The 23,073-nt window shown below is 40.4% G+C and overlaps 1 protein-coding gene across 3 annotated transcripts in view; it reads left to right on the top strand.

The window, feature by feature from the left end:
- Window positions 1–23,073, top strand: part of MYO18B (myosin XVIIIB) — a 402,342-nt gene that overhangs the window by 313,282 nt on the left and 65,987 nt on the right. For all 3 annotated transcript variants that reach the window (XM_069961327.1, XM_069961329.1, XM_069961328.1), the window contains 5 exons: window positions 5,436–5,549; window positions 7,352–7,468; window positions 8,582–8,665; window positions 15,134–15,271; window positions 17,219–17,404. In XM_069961327.1, coding sequence (XP_069817428.1) covers window positions 5,436–5,549; window positions 7,352–7,468; window positions 8,582–8,665; window positions 15,134–15,271; window positions 17,219–17,404 — 639 coding nt within the window. The remainder of the gene's footprint in view (window positions 1–5,435; window positions 5,550–7,351; window positions 7,469–8,581; window positions 8,666–15,133; window positions 15,272–17,218; window positions 17,405–23,073) is intronic.

Below are 23,073 nucleotides of genomic sequence, written 5' to 3'. Positions count from 1 at the left end.
ACACAGAATACACCCGGCCATACCCACTGTGGGAACCTTGAACGAGTTACTTTGCCCAGGTGCAATACAAACTTAGTGGTACACCTGTGCTGGGACACTACACTAATTATGATGGGGCAAAGATGAGCAGCAGAGAACATTAAAGTGGCATTAGTTCTTTCACAAGCACTGTAGCCTCTTTAAACAGCTGATCAGCAGGGGTGCTTGGAGTTGGGCCTGTACTAATTTAATGTTGAATTTCTAGAAATAGGTTACCAACATATTAATAGTGCAACCTCAGTACCCTTTAAATGTAGAAAGCCCCCCCCAACATTGTAATACCCCATTTTGCTCCATATAGTAAGTACCCCAGTAGTTCCCCCATATGGCAAATTACCCTATGCTGTAATAGTGTCCCTCGAACCCCCCCCCCCCACACACACACACAACACACAAATACACATACTGTAATACTTCCTCTTTTTTTTTTCTTTTCAAATATGTTTTATTAGTGGCATTTTTAATGTATGGAACATACATAGTGATATTCATCAATAGAAAGATGACAAAAAAGTCGCGTTCAGGCGACAAAAGCAGTATGTTTACATTTCATTACAATCATAGCAGACCTTTAACAATATGTAAAGTCATATAATTACATAGAATACAATAAAGAATCATTAGAAAACCTTAGAAAAACAGTTCTAACAAACAGTATCACCTCAAATATAGTATATGTGGCAGATATATACTAAGGCTATCAATAAAGCATAACAAAGTATCTTGTAATAGAAGAAAAAGAAATTGTTATATGCATATTCCTTTTGTTTGGGGGGGGGGGGGTGAGGGGGGTGAGGGAGGGATTGGGTGTTGGGGGGGGATGGAAGGGAGAAAATAGAACACTGTTTGTGTTTGTATAAAAAGTTTTGTTTCAATTAAAAAAAAGATCTGATTTAAAAAAAAAATAGAAGAAAAATAAAGATTAAGTAAGTTGGAGTTCTCCCAGGCTACCTCTTTGAGTGGCCATGCAATACCAGTCAGTGTCTTTAAACTGATTCACAATAGGTTCTCTCTCTTCAGTAGTGAAGTCATGATTTAGGAATTGTTTCCATTTAGTCATAAACATTTTTGTTGATTTTTCTTTAGTACGTAGTATATCTGTCAGGACTAACTAGGGGAGACACAGACAGTGTGGTCCCTGATGCTGAACCCACCCCAGCTGTCCCTACCTGCTTGCCACACTCTGCCCTAGGTGGCAGTGGGCAACTGGGCGGCGTTCCCTATACTGCAGCAAGTGGTAACACACAACGAGACAAGACAATGCACACAAAATAAAAGGGGGGTCAGCGGTCCAAGTCGGCAACTTATGGGAAGCAAAGGTACAAAATCAATATCCAGAAGAGAAGTCGAGGTCACAAAAGCCAAAGGTCAAAATACACAGAATAGTCAGGTCACAAAAAGCTAGATCAAGGAGGCACTAGGAAACTAGGCTTTTTCACAGGCAAAGAACAAGAGACAAGTGAAACAACTTATAGGACTAGAAGTCCCGGCCCAGCCCAGATATCAACAGCTAACTGGGTGAGTCAGTTGTCAGTCAAATTACTGTGATAAGAAACACCTAATGCTGATCAGCAGAGGGAGATCAGCACTGGACTCTGCTACATCCAGGAATAGCAGAGCAGAGAAAAACATAAAAGCAGTCTGACTGCTATGGATGGCGAGCTGAACGCACGGCTCGAGGCCCTAACAATATGTAAGAGTCCCCAACGAAATATTTCCTTTAAGGTAGATATTATTTCAGATATAGAAGGTATAGTGTCTAGCAACCAGTGTCTTAGGGATTTTAGGGAAACCAATAATGTTAGGTGAACCCCTTTTGAAGAGATTAAATGGTTCATAGAAGTAGCAGAATCGTCTTTAGGGTACAAACCCACTGATTCACGCAGCAAATACGTCAAGTGGGTTTGTACCCTTAATGAAATGAAAAAGATAGCTAAGAGAGAGGAAAGGTATTACATGACCCCATGTGGATAAAAGATAGAGCCGTACTGAATCCCAAAATTCCTGAAGAATTCCTGTGAAGAAAAGTAAAAATCGTATATGGCCTTATGAATAAAATGGAAATGTATTTCCCGTAACACAGCATTAGATGTGGCAGAATGCACAAATTGATACCCTCTCAGAATTTGTTGTGTCAGATCCGTAGAAGGAAGTATGGAGGACCATTTGTGTTGAAATATTTGTTGAGATAAATTTCTTTGTGATCGTGATCTAAGTCTCCATAAATATGTGATAGAGAATTATGTACAGATGGTACCGGAAAAAGACTGTCAAAATCTGTATTACATTCTGCCTCGGCAATATTCTGTACTCTATTGGTGAAATATTCAATTAGTGAGTTGTATTGTGGTAGGTGAGAGGAGGGAAGATTACATTTCATTTGGACAGTGTCCCATGACAGGAAGGTACCAAAAGTAGTATCTAATAAGTCCCCTATAGAGGACATATGTGCACTCTGCATAGTCTAGGTTGTTGGATTTTGTTCCTTCTAATGGAATTAGCTGCCTCCTTTGTGCCCCGTAAAGGCATAGATGTTTCCTTTGTGTTTACTGATTGTATAGGGATCCCTTTTTGCCCTTCAAGGTATAAGCAATCTTTTTGTGCCATTTCTCATGATTGGTGATGCTTAAAATCCCAAGATTTTTTACTTATTTAGCCTCTTCCAGCATCTTGTGGGTGATTGGCTGCACTAGACCTGTGGCCTAAAAGACAAAAGATAGGGATTGCAGTACAGGCCAGCCTTATGTCATTGAGCTTGCTGGAACTAAGCCGCCAACTGCACAGTAATAGATAGAGCATTGCGCTGACGTCTCCCTGCTGCAGTGGCGTAGCTACCGTAGAGGCAGGGAAGGCAGTTGCTATGGGGCCCATGCAGGAGGGGGGCCCGTAGAGAAGGTAACAGCGTGTGTCCTTCTTAACACCTTATGTACTGCAGTATGTAAGTGACCCAATGTTCATTTACATGCTGCAACACAAAAAAAGGGTTAACAAGCAGAAGACAGATCTCTGCTTCACTGCACTGATAACCTCTGACCCCTGTTGTGTGTAGGAGAGGGGGGCCCCTTAAAATTTTTTGCTATGGGGCCCTGTGGATCCTAGCTACGCCCCTGCCCTGCTGCACCTTAGTATTTATCTATGTCTGAATCCTGAGGAAGCACATGTAGTACAGTGATGCTAATGCCCAGTGCCAGCTACATCCTGTCCCTGGGTGGCCGTGACTTGTCTAGTCTGGTGGAATTTTTCCTTATAGATTCTATGGTCAATCCATCCCTGCAAACATTTGTATACATTTGGGAGAAATTTGGGAGAAACTTCTCAGTATAGTTTCAAGTATGGGAAACACCTATGCACACTCCTGCACAGAAAAACATAAAACCTTCAAATATCTATGTAGATAGCCCACTGGTTAAATTTTTGAAATTTAACAGTGCTGACCACTGAGCCTTTATAGATCTGTGACATCTAAGATTAACTAACCTATACCACATAGTGTATTAGAACTATCTTTGTGATGACTGTATTGTATGCTCTTATTTGATCCTCCTTGATGTCAGGGTTAAATGCTTTGATAATGTTGTTAAATATCATCTGTTCGATATAGAGTATAGTACCAATTTGTTTCTCTGTAAAAAAACAGACGTAATAGCTAAAATAACGGTATATTAATGTATTATTTACTAGGCTTGTTCAGGCTCTAGTACTGTACATCCACTTTAAGGCATTTTTACATACATATTAAGGCCACATGTCCTGATAACCTGAACTGACAGCTGTCAGCTTGGGTCATCAAACCAGAAGTCAGACTGGGCCTTGTGGCTATAGTATGGATGCCAAAATGTGCCAGTTTTTTTTGAAAAGTGTGAACCCAGCTTAATAGATAACAGTAAAATATACACACAAGCATGCATACATAAATTTTAATTTATGATGGACAAAGAAGGCATGGCATTTGTGCAACTTATTTACGTAATAAATTGGTCTTCGGTAAGGACATTGGGTACAACCTGCCATTGTTTAATAGTATGCACTGTATCTCCCACCATTTGTATAACATAAAGATGTGTGGCTGTCGGAATAACACAAGCATTGCTCCTATATAGTGCCATATGGAGGAACTAAAAAAGAGCACAACAGGGATGAGAACCTTCGTCCCTCCAGTTGTTGCAAAACTACAATTCCCATCATGCCTGGGCAGCCAAAGTTAAAGCTTTTAGCACACCAAGTTACTATAGCTAGTGTTGAGCGGACCTGTCAAACTGTTCAAATTTGGCAATGTTCTCCAAATCTGAACGCTCAATTGCTGCAGAATTTGGATGCTGCCCGAGGGTGTATCCATGTTTTCAAGGACTACTAAGGGCAGCATCCAAATTCTGTAGACGCCGGGAATCAAATGCCGAGCGTTGTCTAATCCAAAAAGTTTGACAGATCTGCACAACACTAGCTATAGCCCCACTTTCCAGAGTTACAGGGATTCCATATGCCACCTTATGCATGAACCACAAGAGTACAGTCCTATGGCAGAAAAAAACTACAACCATCACAACCTGTGCTTCAACGGCCAAAACTCATTGTGATATTATGTATGAAACACTAACAGTTCAATGCTAACAAGACCTTTAAAGAAGTCCGGCGAAAATTTTTATTAAAGTATTGTATTGCCACCACAAAGTTATACAAATGACCAATAAACAGTTATTATGGGAAATGCTTATACTGTGCTTTTTTCCCTGCACTTACTACTGCATCAAGGCTTCACTTCCTGTATAACATGGTGATGTCACTTCCTGTATAACATGGTGATGTCACTTCCTGGATAAAATGGTGATGTCATGCCCTGACTCCCAGAGCTGTGCAGGCTGTGACTGCTGGAGAGGATGATGGCAGGGGACACTGAGGGACACAGGGCACTGGAGGGACACTGAGCGTCTCTCTGTCATCATCCCCTCCAGCAGCCACAGCCCGCACAGCTCTGGGAGTCGGGTCGTGACATCACCATTTTATCCAGGAAGTGACATCACCATGTTATCCAGGAAGTGACATCACCATGTTATCCAGGAAGTGACATCACCATGTTATCCAGGAAGTGACATCACCATGTTATCCAGGAAGTGAAGCCTTGATGCAGTAGTAAGTGCAGGGAAAACACACTTTATAAAAAAGCATTTCCCATAATAAGTGTATATTGGGGAATTGTATAACTTTTGGAGGGTAATACTTTAATAAAAAAAATTCACTGGACTTCTCCTTTAAGACTCAAATTACAAAAAATGCCATCTTTCCTCTGGTTTAGGTGCCAAAAAAAAAGCTTGCCTTGAATTTTTGGATATACAGAGTAGCTTCTATTAGTAAGATCCAATGACTTTGCGGCTGGATTAAACTATCTTTCTTTGTTTCAGCTTGAAGAGAGTGAGGCAAGGTACGCGGAGTCCCTAAAGTCTCAGAGATCGCTGAGCTTAGAGTTGGAAAGCCTGCACATGGAATTAGACAATATTACCAGGAATAAAAATATGGTAATGTCCATTTTTATCAGCTCCTTGCTTCTATAAGCTATTTGAAATGATTGCGGCTTCTCCAATAAATGAATGTGATGACCTTTATATCATATTACCGCTTTATTCTTTATATGCTGTTATTTATTGTTTTAATTATTGTTTAGCGAATGCTGCAGATAGCATTTATATGGCGGGATGTGTGCCAGAATTTCTCTGCTGGCATGTTTTCTTAGCAACAAATCTTTTTTAGACAAGTTAGAAAATCACTGTATTGCTAAAAATAGATGAACCAAAAATGATCGTAATATTATCGCTAAGGCAAATTAAGTCCGGCAAGATTTTTATTTTTTTTTTAAACTTTTCAGCAGGTCTGTTAACTATCTGTCACTATTTGCTATGTTAACACACAGTAAAAGAAAAAAAAACGCAGCCTTATTTTAAAGGAGGAATTTGGCGTGCCGGATCAAAATCATTTGAGGGGTGAGGGGACCATAATAAAGAAGGTATATTTATCTGTCCAGAAGCCCACGCAGTGCTACGATCCGATCCTGGACCCCGCTCGCAGTTTTCATATCTCCCCTGCTGCTACATCATGACCTAGCTGGTAGATGCCCTGCTCAGCCAGTAAATAAGTGAGGCGGGACACCGCTGCAGTCACTGATTGGCTGAGCGGCCTTAATCTGACCCTTGTTTCAGCTGGGTCGTGACGTATCCCAAAGCTGGTAGAAAGCGGCATCCAGCGTGGTTCGGGAACCCGGTGATGCGGAATAGTGCGGGCACAAGGTAGGTAAGCATACTTTCTTTCATATGTTTCCTCAACCCCCTTCCCGAAATGATTCCCCCACAGCACCAGACTTCTCCTTTAAATTTAATAATGTGAGCACAGACAGACATTTTATGACTTTACAGACTTTAATGCGGTTGACGAAGAAGAAGGTACTCCACACAAAATGCCATTTAGGAGTTTATTCTGTGGTGAAATCAGGCTTATAACAAAATGTAATGTTTCAGTCAAAATGACCTTTATCAGGCTCATGAATGGGGATATCAATCTCAATGCTGAGGGGTGATGTCTGTCGTATGGCAAACCATATCCAGGTCCTGGAGCCATATGGTGTGAGAGAGATCCCTGCTGTCAGTGTGTGACGACGGGAGAGCGGTGTGGCACAGCCTCAGCTACCACACTACGTGCTAATATACTATGTAATATACTACGTGCATCTTTTACGCATTTGTTGCAAATTTGTCACACACTGACTCCACCTAACAAGTGGCGTATTTCCCAGCGTAAAACAAACAAATGAATGGGTGGTGAGTGCCTGCCACTTATTTACTGAAATTGTTGAAAAATGTTGCCACTTATTCTATATTGTTGATAAATTGTGTACCCCAGTGGAGAGGAATGAGATATCATACGTTTCTTTGGAGGTGACATGAACATAACTGAAAGCAAAAGGTTTGTGGACACATAGATGATAGAGATGAGCAAAACTCGAGCATGCTCGAGTCCATCCAAACCCAATCGTTCGGCATTTGATTAGCTGGGGCTACTGAAGTTGGCTAAAGCTCTAAGGCTATGTGAAAAACATGGATACAGCCAATGACTATATCCATGTTTTCTACATAGCCTTAGGGCTTTATCCAAGTTCAGCAGCCACCGCTAATCAAATGCCGAATGATCGGATTCGGATGGACTCGAGCATGCTCGAGGTTCGCTCTTCTCTAATAGATGGCCATTTCCCAGCATAGAATTCAATCTGTGACAATCTGGTACAAAACCACATCTTTCTCACACTGCATTGTATCTTTCCCATTTCTAGGCAGATGAACAATTGTTCCAGCTGCAGCATGAAAAAGCGGAGCTTCTGAAACGGATCGATGAGGATCAGGAAGACCTGAATGAGCTTATGAAGAAACACAAAGCACTTATTGCTCAGGTAGGAACAGAAAACCTACAATAAAGGTTTCCACAGCTTCTTTTCAATAAAGAAGACACACACCTACACACTATGTGGCCTTTTTCCACACAATTTTTTTTTCCTGAGAAAAAAAGAAGCAACCAAAATGTAATATTAGACTGTTTTGTAAAAGTTTTAAAAAGAAGCCAGGCAAAAAATAGCATTGTCTGAAAAACACAGTGCAAGAAACCACTCAGAATCTTAAATTGTTTGAAGAGAGAGAGAAAGTACAATTTATCCAAGGCCATGTTTCTAAATGTGTATTACTCACCTCATAAGGATCACAAATGAACACTGTGACATTAAATTGACAAGAACTGACACAGTGCTGTGTAAGGTGAAACAAACATTCCAAATCTATCTGACGTGCACGTCACAGTCTCTTTTGTATCTGTGCAGTCCATCATTTACGCATATACATCTACCCTTAATGATGAATTGAAAAATACGAGATTCTCTGTTTTCTATTTATTTAGAATAAGATTCTAGAATTTTTTTTCTTTATAAAAGACTATACAAACTATAGACTTCTATAAATATGCCTATTGTGGATACAATATATCAGATAAACATATACTCAACTATGCACTTCCATTTTCCACACCTTAGTCAACGACCAGTCAGAGTACCTGTGCTGGTCTCTGTCCACCGCCTAGAGAACCTACATTATACACATTAGCACTGGACTGTAACTGGATTAGCAACTGGAAAAGGTGCATTCTAACGAATCACATTTTCATATACATAGAACCATAGAAGACACAGGGGGGCTGCTTCTGGCTTTGCGGTGGTGGTGGTCACCAACCGACACTGCACCATGGCTAGAGAAGGGACTCAAGTGTATCAGAAGACCTGCATGTGGTACATGAGGCAGTATGGTTTGATCAAAATATTTACTAACTTCTGATGTCATTTTTTAGTGTAGCTGAACAAGCTTTAGTAGAAAACATGGGTGAGATGTGCAGCCATTTTCTTGTTCACCAGTCTTGTGACAATGGTAATAGGCCTGTAATCCTTTGTTTTTACGCTGAATATTGTTCCTAATATATATATATATATCACACACACACATTTTTTTCTATTTTTATTTAGTCTGCAACAGATATTACTCATATTCGGGAGCTTCAGACTAAGCTGGAAGATACAGAAAAAGTGAAGCAGAACCTGCAGGAGAAGGTGAGATTTAGGTTTATTAATAAGGGACTTTAAGATATGTTTTTATACTACAGGTACAGTATAATATCCTGGATATTGTGTTCCATCGATTATTATGTATAACCTAAAGAAGAAGATGTGATCCTAAGGTTCAGTATAAGATTTCTTTAAGTTAAGCATGCGTGGAAATCTCAGTGGTTTAGAGAGAGGTTTTGATATATTATAAGCAAGGAGACGCAGGAAAGTAGTTATCTCAGTCCGTGAAGTTGATATTTAGCGGTTCTACAGTTGACCAAGAGGGTCTGTTTCCTTTTGAAGAGATGAGGGTTAGCCTTGGTTTGGCCCATTTCTTTTCCAATGGTAGTCAAGAGCAAATGCTGGATTTCTTTCTCCAAAGGTCAAGCATGATTTGCAAACATGGGGCAGGAATTGGCCCAAGGGTCAAGGATACAGCAAAAGGAAAAAAAAACTCTATGTATATGTAAAGCTGATGGATAGGACTTACCAGCGGTGGCAGCGTTCTGTTTGCTCCTCTGCTGTGCTCCATGCTCATCCTGGAGCTGCCCATGTCTTCCAGCATCTTCTTCCACCTTCTGCTTTGGTGACACCTCTGGCTACTAGGGTGGGCAGGCAACCAACTGCTCGAGATTTATAGAGGCAGCTTGTCTCCACCTGCGATTGCCATCAATCAATCCAGATCCACCTGCTAAGCGCTGCGGAATCTGTTGGCGCTATACAAATAAATTTATTATTATTATTATTACCTGCACCTATTTAAACCAGCTCCACCCCCTGCTTTCTGCCCGCGTGTTATTGCAATTGTGCATACTAAGTGAAGGTGCATTTCTGTGATCCTCTGTGTACCCTGACCTGTGCCTGTTCTTTGGATTATGCTTCCATCTTGATGCCTGCTAGTACTGTTTGCCTCTCTTGCTATGCCTTGCTAAAGACCCGGCTAGCTAACTACGTATACTTGGCCTATTCTTGCCTTGTATCGACTCTTGGGAACCAGCTACTGCTTCCACTGGAGTGTCCTCTAGCGGAAGAAGTCCAGCTTCTGGATCCTGGAGCAGGATAAAGGGTGAAAACCTAGAGGACACTTAGGCTGCATTCCCACGTCCGTGATCCTGACAGATCACGGACGTGGAGTGCATGTACCGAAGTCCTCCCGCGCCCGGACAGCATCTGTAATTAGATGCTGGGATCGGGGGAGACTGTATTCATAAGCGCCGCGCTGTAATGAATCAGCCGCGCGGTGCTGTTACTACAGCGCGGCACTTATCGATACAGTCTCCCCCGCTCCCAGCATCTAATTACAGATGCTGTCTGGGCGCGGGGGGACTCCGGTACATGCATTCCACGTCTGTGATCCGTCAGGATCACGGAACATGGGAATGCAGCCTTAGACTCCGTTCCCTGGTGTGGCCTAAAGCCAAACTGGTTGAGTAGCATGGTGGGTCCATACTAGCTGTCAGTTGCAGTAACTTGGCTTTAACAGAATGATCACATGTCAGACTGTGAGATTGTGCAAGGGTGCAACAGATTAATTGAAAATTTGCTGAAGGATTAACCTCATTGCATTTCTATTCAGTTTGGCCTCTCCACTCAACACTAATTATCACCAATACATAATTTGTTTAAAAAAACAACTGAGAGGTGACCAACCCCTTTAAGATGCAAGAAGATATAAGATTTTACACATTGATAGTTTAATTAATGTTTATTAATCTGTTCCTTGATACACCCAGAAAGGTTTTGTCACATCTCATGTAAGTAAGGATAAAAGCCCAGATACCGTAGCTTTGTTGTACATTGTCTTTCTTAGCACATAGATTCCCATTCATATTTTCTATACTAACTGAATAAAAAAACAGCAAGTAAAACGTCTGGTTTTGAATAAGATGAATGGTCCAGGTATTTAAGATTAGACTTCCCCTCAGGAGAGAATAACATATCTACTGTCTCCAGAAAAAAGTGTTTTTTTTTTTTGTTTTTTTTTTTTACCTCCTTATGTCTATTATAAGTCACAATTCAGAGAATATGAAATAATGGTATCCTTTCTGTATGTAGACAAAATGACAAATATAAAAGACGCACTATGGGCAAAATATTCATGATATAACAAGAAGAATTACATTTGTATACATGTAATAAACTAGGTTAATTATGCAGAACGGCAGAACTCTGTCATGGTGACTATAATACTTGAGACTTGATAAAAGAAACTCTTACTTATGGTTAGAGAATACCGCCTCATGCTGGAAAAGATCATAAGGTGCCAGATCCAGGTGAACGGGCCCACGGACTTGAAAAACCTAGTGTAGCTAATCCCTTAAGATTACTCGAGGAGATTAAGCTAAGGTTCAGTGAGGTCCTTTCACTTTAACTGCTTATTGCCACCACTGGGGATATCCCAGACAGCAGAAGGACTTCCTGATGAATACTTTAGTAGAACTTGGTCACCCCAGACGTAGACAGGTTAGATGCCTTCGGCGGTAGTTGCCCCTCCTTGGGTTTTGGCAACGCATAGTAGACTTGAAAAGGAAATAGTCTATGGCAGGAGCAGGCACCTGGTCACATGGTCAGTGCTTGCGTGCTACTCGTTCCCCGCTTGGGTAAGTGCGGGGGGGGGGGGGGGGTAGGGATAAAGATAATAATCGCGTTGTGTAATAGGGCTTTAAGAACCAGCCTAAACACTTGGGCCAATTCCCCATTGGTAAAGGAACTGTGAGGAGACTCGACATTCTATTGTTGGGAACTTTCTAGAATAAAGTTGTGATAGGCCAAGGAATGAGACTTGACAGGCAATCACACTCTTGCACATATAAAACATCAAACTTCAATGTGCTGGGAAAAAAAAAATAGATAATACTCACTGGCGGCATCTTGTGGATAAAAGTGAATACAGAAGATCTGTGAATATAATACAGAAAAAATAGGCAACCCATATAAAAATACCTTCAAGGGCCGACTGGACTAGGAAAAGGAACCAATCAGTGGAACAGGGGTTCCCGGACACTACATAACTTATACTGCTCTTTATATTGCTGCAGTTTATTTAGTCAATAATGTACTGTATAGGGAACATTGCTGAATTTATTATGGGGCCCTTTAAAATCTAGTAAAGTCCCTGATACCTTTTGTTTTGTATAAAGCTACTTTGTTTATGTAGCTTTTTAATACTATTACTACTACTACTGCTACTACTACTACTAATAATAATAATAATAATAATAATAATAATAATAATAATAATATTCTTATTTAAATTTTATTATTTAAAAGAAATTATAAAACACAACAATCACTGAGTACTCACTCAAGAGTCTCCTTTGATACACTGCTCCCTGTAAATTTAAATATGCAAAAAAAGGTCTGTGGAGCCTCGGTCGAGTCTAAAAACACGACAATAGCCAGATATCCCTCTGGAAAGCCTGTTGCCAAGGAGTGCTTCCCTGTGGGGAGATCACCAAACCACCCTGATACGTAGCTCTTAAAGTCCCACTTTGTTGCGAGTATTGGAACAAAAATATGGAAATACCAGGGTGGCCCCTTTTGCTTCAAAGTCTAAAACTGTTGCGAGTATTACGACATGACAAAGGTTTACCAAAGCCAGGCATCCATCCACAGACAGTTGTTTCAGGGTATTTGCCCCTCGTCAGTGTGGAGTAGGATTCTGGCTAACAAGGGCAATGAAAAATAGACTAACAAAACACAGCAATCACTGAGCTCAGGGAGATCAGTGACAAAAAATCCAATGGAGTACTCACTCAAAAGTCTCCACTGATACATTGCCCCCTATAAATTTAAATATGCAAAAAAGGGTCCGTAGAGTATAAGGTGTGAGTCTCAAAACACGGGAATAGCCAGATATCCGTACCATAACTGAGGCTCAACGGACCCTGTTTTGCAAATAAAATTTATAGTAATTTTTGTTATTTATATACAAAAGTTAGTAATGGTACTAAAATTAGAATAACACGTAATACTCGAGCATTTATAGTCAAACTCTGTCTTATAGTTGATAAAAGACCATCAATAGAAAGCCTACCTACCAATAAAGAAATGGTAATTGTAATCGCAGAGTTTTTGTTCTCTCAAGTGATTACTGCCGCCTGCGGGAATTATTTCCATGTAATCAATGTAACCTGTAATTTTAATCACTGGTCACTGGAATTACAGGTTGGCTGTTAAAAGGAAATTCAATTTATCCTTACTTTATTTAATGTTTGCTTCCTTTGTTGATGAGGATTAATACTTTGCTTTTTATAGTTGTCTACAGGTCTCTATTCTTTTGGTATCATGCTGCATCCTGACAAATGTCTCTTTGTGTTACATTTCTGTTCAAGCTAGAAGTGGGGTCTCACCATCTTATCACTGCTGTGTAAGACAAGGAATTAAAACAGAGGTGTAGCTTTAACCCCTTAGTGGTGAGCAATACACCTTTTTATGGCTCTCATGGAAAAAGGTGGAGCAGGGCTTCTGCAGCATGATCGTGTGAATGTGGCCATAAGTATGAGAGCTGGGAGACATCTAGCAGTTTAACCTGTTACATGCCACAGTAAAATGGTGACTGTAACAGCATGTAACAGATCAGCCATGTCACTTACCCCTTTAGTAGTCCAGTAACGCCATTGCCAACAGTCAATGGGTCCCCATGGTCCCCTACTAAAGGCCCTCAGACCTGCTATGTATATGCCTTTATACAGTTGGACATGGCACTAAAGTAGCAGCACTGGTTGAACTAGTGCAAAGTTAAAAAACAGAAAACAAAAAAACATTACCTATATTCCCTAAACAAATTGAATAGTTACATGAGAAAAGCCATAAATATTTGGTATCACCAAGTTTATAACGTCCCATGCTATGGACATTTATCAAGACTGGCATACACCAATTAAAATAAAGCCCTGCCCCCTTTTCCCAACTGAATGTACCAAGAGGCATATGTGTAGATCATGATAAATATGGCGCCGGAGGAGGCCACACCTCGTCCCCACCCTGTCATCCCCCCCCCTAATTAGGCAAGCGTGGAATATAGCTGGTGTAAGCCACAGAAAATGGGCACATCTTCTAATAAATGTTCCCCAATATTTATATAGCACAGTGAACGCTCAAAAAATCATATGTAATTAAAAAACGGTATACATAAAAACTACATTTTCAGTCACAAAATGAGCTCTGTCAAGAGAAAAATAAGGAAGCTATGGATAGAAAGTGTAAAAATCTAACTATTCATGGAATGCGGAGGTCCAGCACGTGGTCTAAGATCCTAATTACTTTATTATAAAAAAAAAAATAGTAAAAAGGTTAAAAACAAAGGTTCTGCTTATGAGTTTCAAGGTAAATTTAGATTTTGGTCTTAGCTATGATGTAGGCTAGATTCACCCCAAAAGTATGTGCAACACCTTTGTTTTTAAACTTTCTTTACACTATGTATCTTATGGTAAGGAAAAGCGAAGGAGTCAGCTCGTCAAGGATACCACCAAACTAGGATGTGGAAACTTATATAGGCCATGCAATGATCCATGGTAAAACATCATATGCAAGGTAGCTTGCTACCAGAAAACCAAGAGATTTTGCTCCCACCTATGAAAGCTAACATCCCTTCATGTCACACTCAACCCTAAAAGAGTCTTTAAACATGACTGGGGAATATAAAACAAGCCAGAATCCTTCTGTAAACAATTATTTCGGGGTCCTTGCGTCTTAACAGTATAGAACAGGTGGATAGTTGGCTAGTTGAGGAGCCGTTAATGTGAAGTAGTGTTTGCCATTAAAAAAAACAGACAAATTGGTTTATGGAGCCTTATATAATCGATGCAATGCTTCATGGGAAGAAAATATGCAAAGTAGCTCTCCACCAGAAGGAAAATCATTTTCTCACTGCTGCCACCTATGGGATGCAACATCCTTTTAAGTCATACTTGACCCTTAAAGAGCCTTGAAACATGGCTGGGGAATATTAGCCAAGCTTTGTCTTCTGCTAATAAAGTATTCATCATCTTACATCGAGTGTTGAACATTCTTTAAATAATTTATTGCCTGAGTACCAGCCTTGCTTGGGCCATTCATGAATATAAGGTGAAACGTGTGAGTTAAATCATCTCCTACATTTTTTTTTTTTCATACTAAAGGAAAATACAATTAGTGTGAGTATATTTATTTGTTTATTGTAATGACCAAAAATTCTCATTGGTAAATTTTTATTTCTTGGGTAAAGTAATTGATGTATTTATTATGTTAGAATTTCCATTGCTGTTTTTGGCACCACTTCCACTCATGTGTCCAAATTGTCCATAGTGGAAGATTACATTTTTTTATTTTCTGTTATTTACTTTCATAAACTAAGGTCTTAGTCTAAGTCGTAATCCATGACATTCCATAAAATCTATCACATAATCGTGTAGTGGTATGGAAATATAGTAGCATTAGTATCAGTGCTGTTTTTACTTTTTAATTTATTCATGTGTTTTGGGGTTTATACAGCTGCAGGCAGCCCAGAGCCGCATTGACTATTTGGAGCAATCTATGGTGGAGCGTTCAATAGTGAGTCGGCAAGAGGCAGTGATTTGTGATATGGAAAATAAGCTTGAGTTTCAGAGAGCTCAGATTAAAAGGTTTGAGGTAAGTAATGTTTTCAGCATGTTAGTCTTGTCCGAATCCTTTCACAGTTCAAAAGAACCATGAAGTTATTTATTATGCTCACATATTATTTTTGTATAACTATGCAGGAGAACTGCATAAAGAGATATATGGAACTGCAAATGCATAAAAAAACTAATTGCGAATGACTGTACCTGCAATATATTTTCAAATATTGCTAGATAATCTTGTGTAAATAGGTGGCTCTGACTGGACCCATTAAAAAAAGAACCCAGGGCGGTAGTGTGAACAAAGCCTTAAAGCCCTATTACACAGAGTGATAATCTGACCAATTAGACCGATTGGGCAAATTGTTGCTTCGTGTAATAAATAGTGATGAGTGAACATTTTGGTAAATGTTTGTATGTTTGTGTCGCTAACTGTTCGTATTCAACGATCACAAAAAATTTGTTCGATGATCAGAATGGTTGTAACGATCATCTTAGAACATATTCGAACATGTCAATGTTTATCTCGCGATGTACATAACTGTTTCCTCCCACCAATTTGAAAGAGCCAATGAATGTGTGTGAAAGGAAGGGAACATCAGGTAATGTAGTGGCCATGTTCACTACTGGCATTACTGCGATTGGCTGTACGATTAGCGTCATTACGTACGTTATGTACATGCTATAAAAATGCGACGCTGAGGCAAATTTTCTCACAGTCTTTCCTGATTCTTGTGCCGTTCAGTAGGGAGAGTGAAACAAGCAGGGACAGCATCTGAATGTAGTTAGGCAGCAATATTCACAGTGGTAGTCAGTCAATGTAGGGAGGGAGAGCCGACCGAGTAGTGCTTAGAACATTGTGAAAGAGTCAGTGTAGGGAGGGTGACAAAATCCAGCGTTTTAGCGCTATAAGGATTCATTTCTTAACCCTGTAGTGACCAGGCGTCCCCTGTGAAAAAAAAAACTTAAGAACCCAACAGTCCTTTTTTAGGGCTAATTCATATATATATATATATATATATATATATATATATATATATATATATAAAAATTTCCCATTAATTTTCTGTCTGACTCTGCTGTGTGCCAGTGATTGCAGAGTGAAATTAATATACACAGTAGTATATAAGTCATTGCATATATATGCATGGGCAAATAAATGATACACTAATGCTATGTAATTGCTTCGCTATTACGTATTTTACGCTTTGCACCTGGTAATCTATTCTCATGTGCGTAATGTTTGTGAATGTTTGGCGAACACGAGCCGATCACGTTCCCGATCATTTTTTTATGTTCGTCTCAGGGATCCGAAACAAACATTGGGATGTTCGCTAATCACTAGTAATAAAGACAACAATCAGATGATCAAACAATCATCGGCCGATTGTTGCCTTTCAACATATTAAACAATCGTACACGGCTGACAGCTGATGAATGTGTAAAAAAAAATAAACTTTATCTATACCTGTTCACAATCCCCTGTGTTCTTCTAGCTTTTGACCTCTGGGGGCTCCCTGCAGCCGCTGCTGGAACTTCTGAGCCAGTCTTTGCAGTGACAGGCTGCTCAGCCAATCACTCGCCGCGGCAGTGCCCCATCTCGACCAATGATTGGCTGAACTGCCTGTTATTTCAGAGATCGGCTCAGAAGTTCCAGAGGTGGCTGTGAGAAGCCACCAGAGGTCAAAAGCCAGAAGAACACCATGGATCGTGGACAGGTATGTATAAAGTTTATTATTTTACACTTAAGGCAAGGTCTGTATGGACATCGCTAACGATTTATGTACAGCCCTTGCCGCGCGACAGTCAAGCCGTGTAATAGGCTCTGTAAGTCAGTGCCGATCTAGTAGATTGGCGCTCGCTTATTCAGCAAATCAGTCCATGTAATATGGCTTTTAGAGTAGGTGACAATGTGTATAGTAGGATAGCACTAAAACATGAGAAATATATATTCACTGTGTTGCATTTTCTCCGGATCTAGATGTTGATTTTACGCTTGAGAGACAGCGTTATAAAGATGGGTGAAGAATTGGAGAAGGCTGCAGATTCTGAAGCCCGTGAAAAAGAGAACGCAAAGTATTATCAGATTCGCATGGAGGAGATGAAAGCTGAGATGAATGAGCTGATGCAAAGAGAGATGGAGGCATGCCGGAGACGTGTGGAATTGGTAAGTGGAAACCTTTCTACCCTACAAATCATGTTAACATATGAAAGGGGTTATCTGGTTTGAAAATACGTATTCAGGCTTGAATAGAGGGCGGTCTGTCTTACAGAACCTCCATCAATTATCTGTACCAGAAAACGACTACAAAGAGAATGTCTCTCTCGTAGAAGGACCACCTCTGTTGTCCTTTCCATGGCATACACAGTCTATCATAGGAAATGACACAGACAAAATACACTTTCACAAGTCCACTAGTTTCCAATCACTGGTCATTGACAACCATGACATGAAAGTGCATATCAGCCAATACTTTGAAGTCTATCAATAAATTTTTATACAGTGTTGTATTGCTCTCCTTTTCACTTACTGCTTTGCCTGTGCCAGACTTTACTGTATTCCTGGCATTTTATTCACAAAGTAGGAAGACAAAGATGAACTGCCTTAAAAATAGAGTGCTTAATAGTGTTGTTCTACAGTGCATTGAATTGTGGGAGGACAGAAGGAAATTAGGATGGTAAGATCAATATTGTTTGTACAAATGTTGCAATTGTATCTTGCATCTTGAATTCTCCTTAAATAGCTTCTTGCCTGCAAACATTTCTTGATGTTTTAGGATGAAGATGCTGACAACTCAATTTATATTTATATTATGAAATAACTAGAGTAAATCCCGAGCGTGCTCTGGGTCATCCGAACCTGAACGCTCTGCATTTGATTACTAGTGGCTGACGAAGTTGGTTTCCTCCCCAGGGAGTCCTGGAAAACATGGCTATATCCATGTTTTCCAGGCAGCCTATTACAGGGGGCAATTATTTGCCCAATCATGCAGAATTGGGCAGATATTGCAACATGTAGTAACGACAATGATCGCCGAACGTACATTGTTCCATGTAATAGGAGGTGCATGGTCGGCAGCTGAATACAGTATATAGAAAATAATAAAGTTTTATACTTACCTCTTCAGCTCCCCCGGTGTCCTTCTGTCTGTTTCCCGCTGACCGCACCTGCAGCTAAAGCTTCTTCACCTGTCTCTGAAGTGACAGGGTGCTTACATAATCACTGGCCGTGAAGATGTCCCATCTGGGTCGGTGATTGGCTGAGCCGCCTGTCATTTCAGAGGGGGGTGTAGAAGCTTCAGTGGTAACTCTGGTCAGTGGGAAACAAGCAGGAGAACACTGGAGAACATCGCAAGGTAAGTATAAAACTTTATTTTTTACTATATAAAGCAAGGGCTGCACAGACATGATTCACAATGTCCGTGCAGCCCTTGCCGCACGATAATCGAGCCATGTAATAGGCTGTATAAGTGAGTGCTGGGCTAGTAGATCAGCACTCACCGGGCCATCTAATATGGCCCTTAGGACTGCATCCAACTTCTTCTGCCGCTGGTAATTAAATGCAGAGCGTTTGGGTTTGGATGAACCCAATCAGGCCTGAAACTTACTTGTCTCTAGAAATAACAGACAGAATTATGTCGCAATATGGGAGTTTAGATGAGGTGAATTTTTTTCCCATATTTTGCCATGGAAGGTTGACATCCACAGGGAAAATTCTAGGTAAAAACATGTCAGAAAAGATTTTTTATAGATATGAAATTCTATGGTAGGTCACAGCAGAATGAGATTTTTAAAACCCTCTTCCTGCTTATATTGTTGCAGATTTTCAAAGTGGAATCTGCAACAAATCTGCCACGTGTATACATGACCTGACATTCTGTCAAATTAAAGGGGTACTCCAGTATAAAAAATCTTTATCTTTCAAATCAACTGGTTATATAGATTGACATCCAGCTGCAATTATGTAAGTGACAGCCCTTCTAACCCCCCGCCGACCGGAGCATACTGTACCTCCTCAACGATCCGGCTTGCTTCGGAGGTTCCCGGCTGGATGTCCCAGTCAGGCAATCAGTTCGCTGCCCTGCTGCAGCACACAGATTGACTGAGTGGGACGTCCAGGACGTCGGGAGCCCCCACAGCAAGCTGGATCGAAAAGCAGGTACAGTATGCTCCAGCCGGCGGGGGTTAACGGAGATACTTGCAGCAAGATGTCAATCCAGCTGTCAGTATGTCTTCCCATAAAACTAACAGGCAAGGGATCCGCAGCAGATTTCGCTACAAGTTCGCAGTGAGAAATCTGCTGTGGATCCGGCCTGTGTGTTTGTACCCTTAAAGTTCTAAAGTCTTCCTATACTTAACCGCTGCTGTATGTCCTTCAGGAAATATTGTTTGCTTTTCAGTCCAATACAGTGTTCTCTGCTGACATCTCTGCCCAAGACAGGAACTGTCCAGAGCAGCATATGTTTTCTATGGAGGTTTGCTACTCCTCTGGACAGTTCCTGTCTCAGACAGAGATGGCAGCAGAGAGCACTGTGTCAGACTGAAATGAAAACCACACTTCCTGCAGGACATACAGCAGCTGATAAATATGGGAAGACTTGAGATTTTTAAATAGAAGTAAATTACAAATCTATATAACTTTCTGAAACCACCTTATTTGAAAGAATTAAAAGGAGTCCCCCTTTAATATATTCATGCATATAATTCACAAAAATATATTTTATATTATAAATACTGTATTTAACAATACTATAATATAGTTAATGTTAGTCGGAGCAGCAAGCAGCTCTAGTCAGGAGGAGGTGAATTGGATAGTGCTGCAAACTGTACGTAATTCTCTTAAAGACACAAATATATTAGTTCATATCCCAGTTGGTCAGAATCTAATAGAATCTAATTCTACTAGGCTGGAGAGCCTCGCTCCATTCAGCATTTGTGGTGTTAAATGTCGGCGTGATTGTATCAGAGTTGCTGTTTGCATTTCCTCCAGTGAGAGCTGTGACCTTAACTCAATCTGACTACTTTTTATTACCTCCATTTGGAGCACTATTCCTTGTAATAACTGATTGCTGTCAGGTCAGCGTATTAAACACTGGATGCCGGTATTAGCTCGTAAACCAAATCTCCTGGGCTAGCACACATTTTAGAAAGTGGAAATTGTTCTTATTCGGTCCGTCAGATGTCAGCGGCTATACAATGTCAGGAAGGGATGGGGGACTGGAGCCAAGGGGGGTTTTGCATTAATTTGCTTGATAGATGGCACGCTATGCTGTGTATTGCATTTGTCAGAGGGAATATTATGCAGCGGGCAGGTACATCTTTTGATGTGACATGTAAGGAGAGAATATTTATTTCCTTCTGGGTGTTTTTATTTCCATTGTTCGGTGAAATTGCCTTCTCAAACTGCTTAATTTGCGTCCTATGAAGCGATAAACTGAGGCGGTCAAATACATTTTTACTGCTGCAAAGAAGTACAACAGCTATTCATTTAGTGACAAGGAGGCATAGTGTGTCAAGGATGTAGCTGAATGCCAACCGAGTGACAACTGTCATTCTACATTTACAATACACACAACAAACCAAAATGGGTAGCCTTAAAATGTGCATGTCCCATTATGCCGGTTAGACATAATAGAACAAAGGGCATCTAGTTCTCAGATTTTTCTTTTTTTAATGTTCCTAGAGCGGCCAAATACAGCGCTTAGAAACAGACAAATAAGAATTGTCAATGTTAACCGGGAGTGTCTGTGTTAGAAAACCTTTAAAAATTTTAGAATTTCCAAGAAAATATGCCAGTTTAGAAGTAGTGATAAGCGTCAATGTTCATATGTTTGTACAAACATGGCGCTAATTGATCAAGAACAATTTGATTATCGGAATGGTTATAACGATCATCTTCGAACATATTCAAACATGTGAACGTTTATCTTGCGATGTACACAACTGCGTAGGTTTCCTTTAACCAATTTGAAAGAGCCAATGAATGTGTAGGGATGGAAGGGAACATCAAATAATGTAGAAGCCATGTTCACTACTGGCATTACTGCAATTGGCTGTACGATTAGCGTCATTACGTACGTTATGTACATGCTATAAAAACGAAACGCTGAGGCAAATTTTCTCACAGTCTTTTCCTTTTCTTGTGCCATTCAGTAGGGAGAGTGAAACGAGCAGGGACAGCATCTGAATTTAGTTAGTCAGCAATATTTACTGAGTAGGGCTTAGAACGTTGTGAAATTGTCAGTGTAGGGAGGGTGACAAAATCCAACGTTTTAGCTCTATAAGGATTCATTTCTTAACCATGTAGTGACCAGGTGCCATCATAGTCCATCCTGTCCATTATCTTCACAATGTATTTGAGTTCTGCGAGACCAAAAGGGCAGGCTCGTTGGGGCATTTTGACTTGCTGAGATGACTGTACGCTGTGGCCTAGCATTCCTCGCTTGATTGTGTGATACATGTATGCACGTCATTGCGTACAGTATATTGGCATGGGCTAATAAAAGATACGCTAATGCTACACACCTTATAATTGCTCCACTATTACGTATTTTACGGTTTGCACATGATAATCTGTACACATATGCGTAGACCAAAACGTACACTTCTACTGTACATTTGTCATTTGTACGTGAATTTTTGGCCAACACAAACCAAACCGATCACAACTGGTGTTTTTTATGTTCATGTTCGGGATCAAAACTGAACATCGGGATGTGCGCTCATCACTATTTCGAAAAGAGGCCTTCTCCACTTGTAATTTCCATCAATTAACCAGAGCAGAGAAAAACTACAAAGGGCATCTCTCTCCGGAGGACCAGGCACATCCAGACACCAAAGGTTTACTTATTTTAATAGGCACCCATGCAGGGAACATAACACTTACTGCCAGGCTCCCATGCAGATCACAGCTGATTGCTAAAGGTCTCAGCATGACAATATGGGATTTTTGGTAGGTCCTTGTAAGGAACCTCTTCAGTTTCCGAAAAGACTTTATATACAGATACATTAGATGACATGTAAAATACTATATAAGGCATTTTGTAAAGGGAATCTGTCATCACTTTCATGCTGCCTGAACCACGAGTCATTAGGTTAGTCCCCAGCAGCTTCTCCCTGCCCCAATAAACTTGATTGATAAATCTCTCCCTTCGAGGGTACAGGAGAGATCTATCAACCAGGGCTGGCAGGACAGGGAGAAGCCAACAGGGACCCCCCTAATGACTTGTTCAAACAGCATGAAAGTGATGACATATTCCCTTAAAGAACAGATGTGCTTTAAAGTCCAGTGGTGGTCTGAAGGTTAGCTTTACTGAAAAATAAATGTCTTTTTAAAATTTTAGTGGTTTTAGATTTATTTTAACTTTATTGAATGCTCAATTTGTTTAGCCATAAATAATTTACCATCACCATTTTAGAATTGTGTTTTAGTTGAGATTTAAAGGGGTTGTCCATTGTTGCTCTTCTTTTTTAAAAGTTGCCAGGTTGAGATTAAGAAAAACAAACAAACAAACCTACTCACTTGCCTGACATCTTGCCTCTGCCACTTTAGCAGTGTCTGGTCATGTGTCTCAAGGCATCCTAGTCCCCATGTCAACACAAGTGGAAGAAAGTGCAATTAGGAACCACGGTTCCACAATAAGAGTCTTGAGGCGCAAGGAGGCTAAGGTAGACATGGAGTTATATAGTATCCTTTTATTTCCTCAAAAGGTTGCTTATAAGGAAATAAAAAAGGATACTATATAAACTCCAAGTCTACCTTGGCCTCCTTGCGCCTCAAGACTCTTATTGTGAAACTGTGGTCCCAGCTTCCTATTTGCACTTTCTTCCACTGGA

Source organism: Dendropsophus ebraccatus, chromosome 3 (genome assembly GCF_027789765.1).
Source record: "Dendropsophus ebraccatus isolate aDenEbr1 chromosome 3, aDenEbr1.pat, whole genome shotgun sequence".
Classification (NCBI taxonomy): Eukaryota; Metazoa; Chordata; class Amphibia; order Anura; family Hylidae; genus Dendropsophus; species Dendropsophus ebraccatus.
The sequence above is the reverse complement of the archived record's forward strand: the minus strand, read 5'-3'. Positions and strand labels throughout refer to the sequence as shown.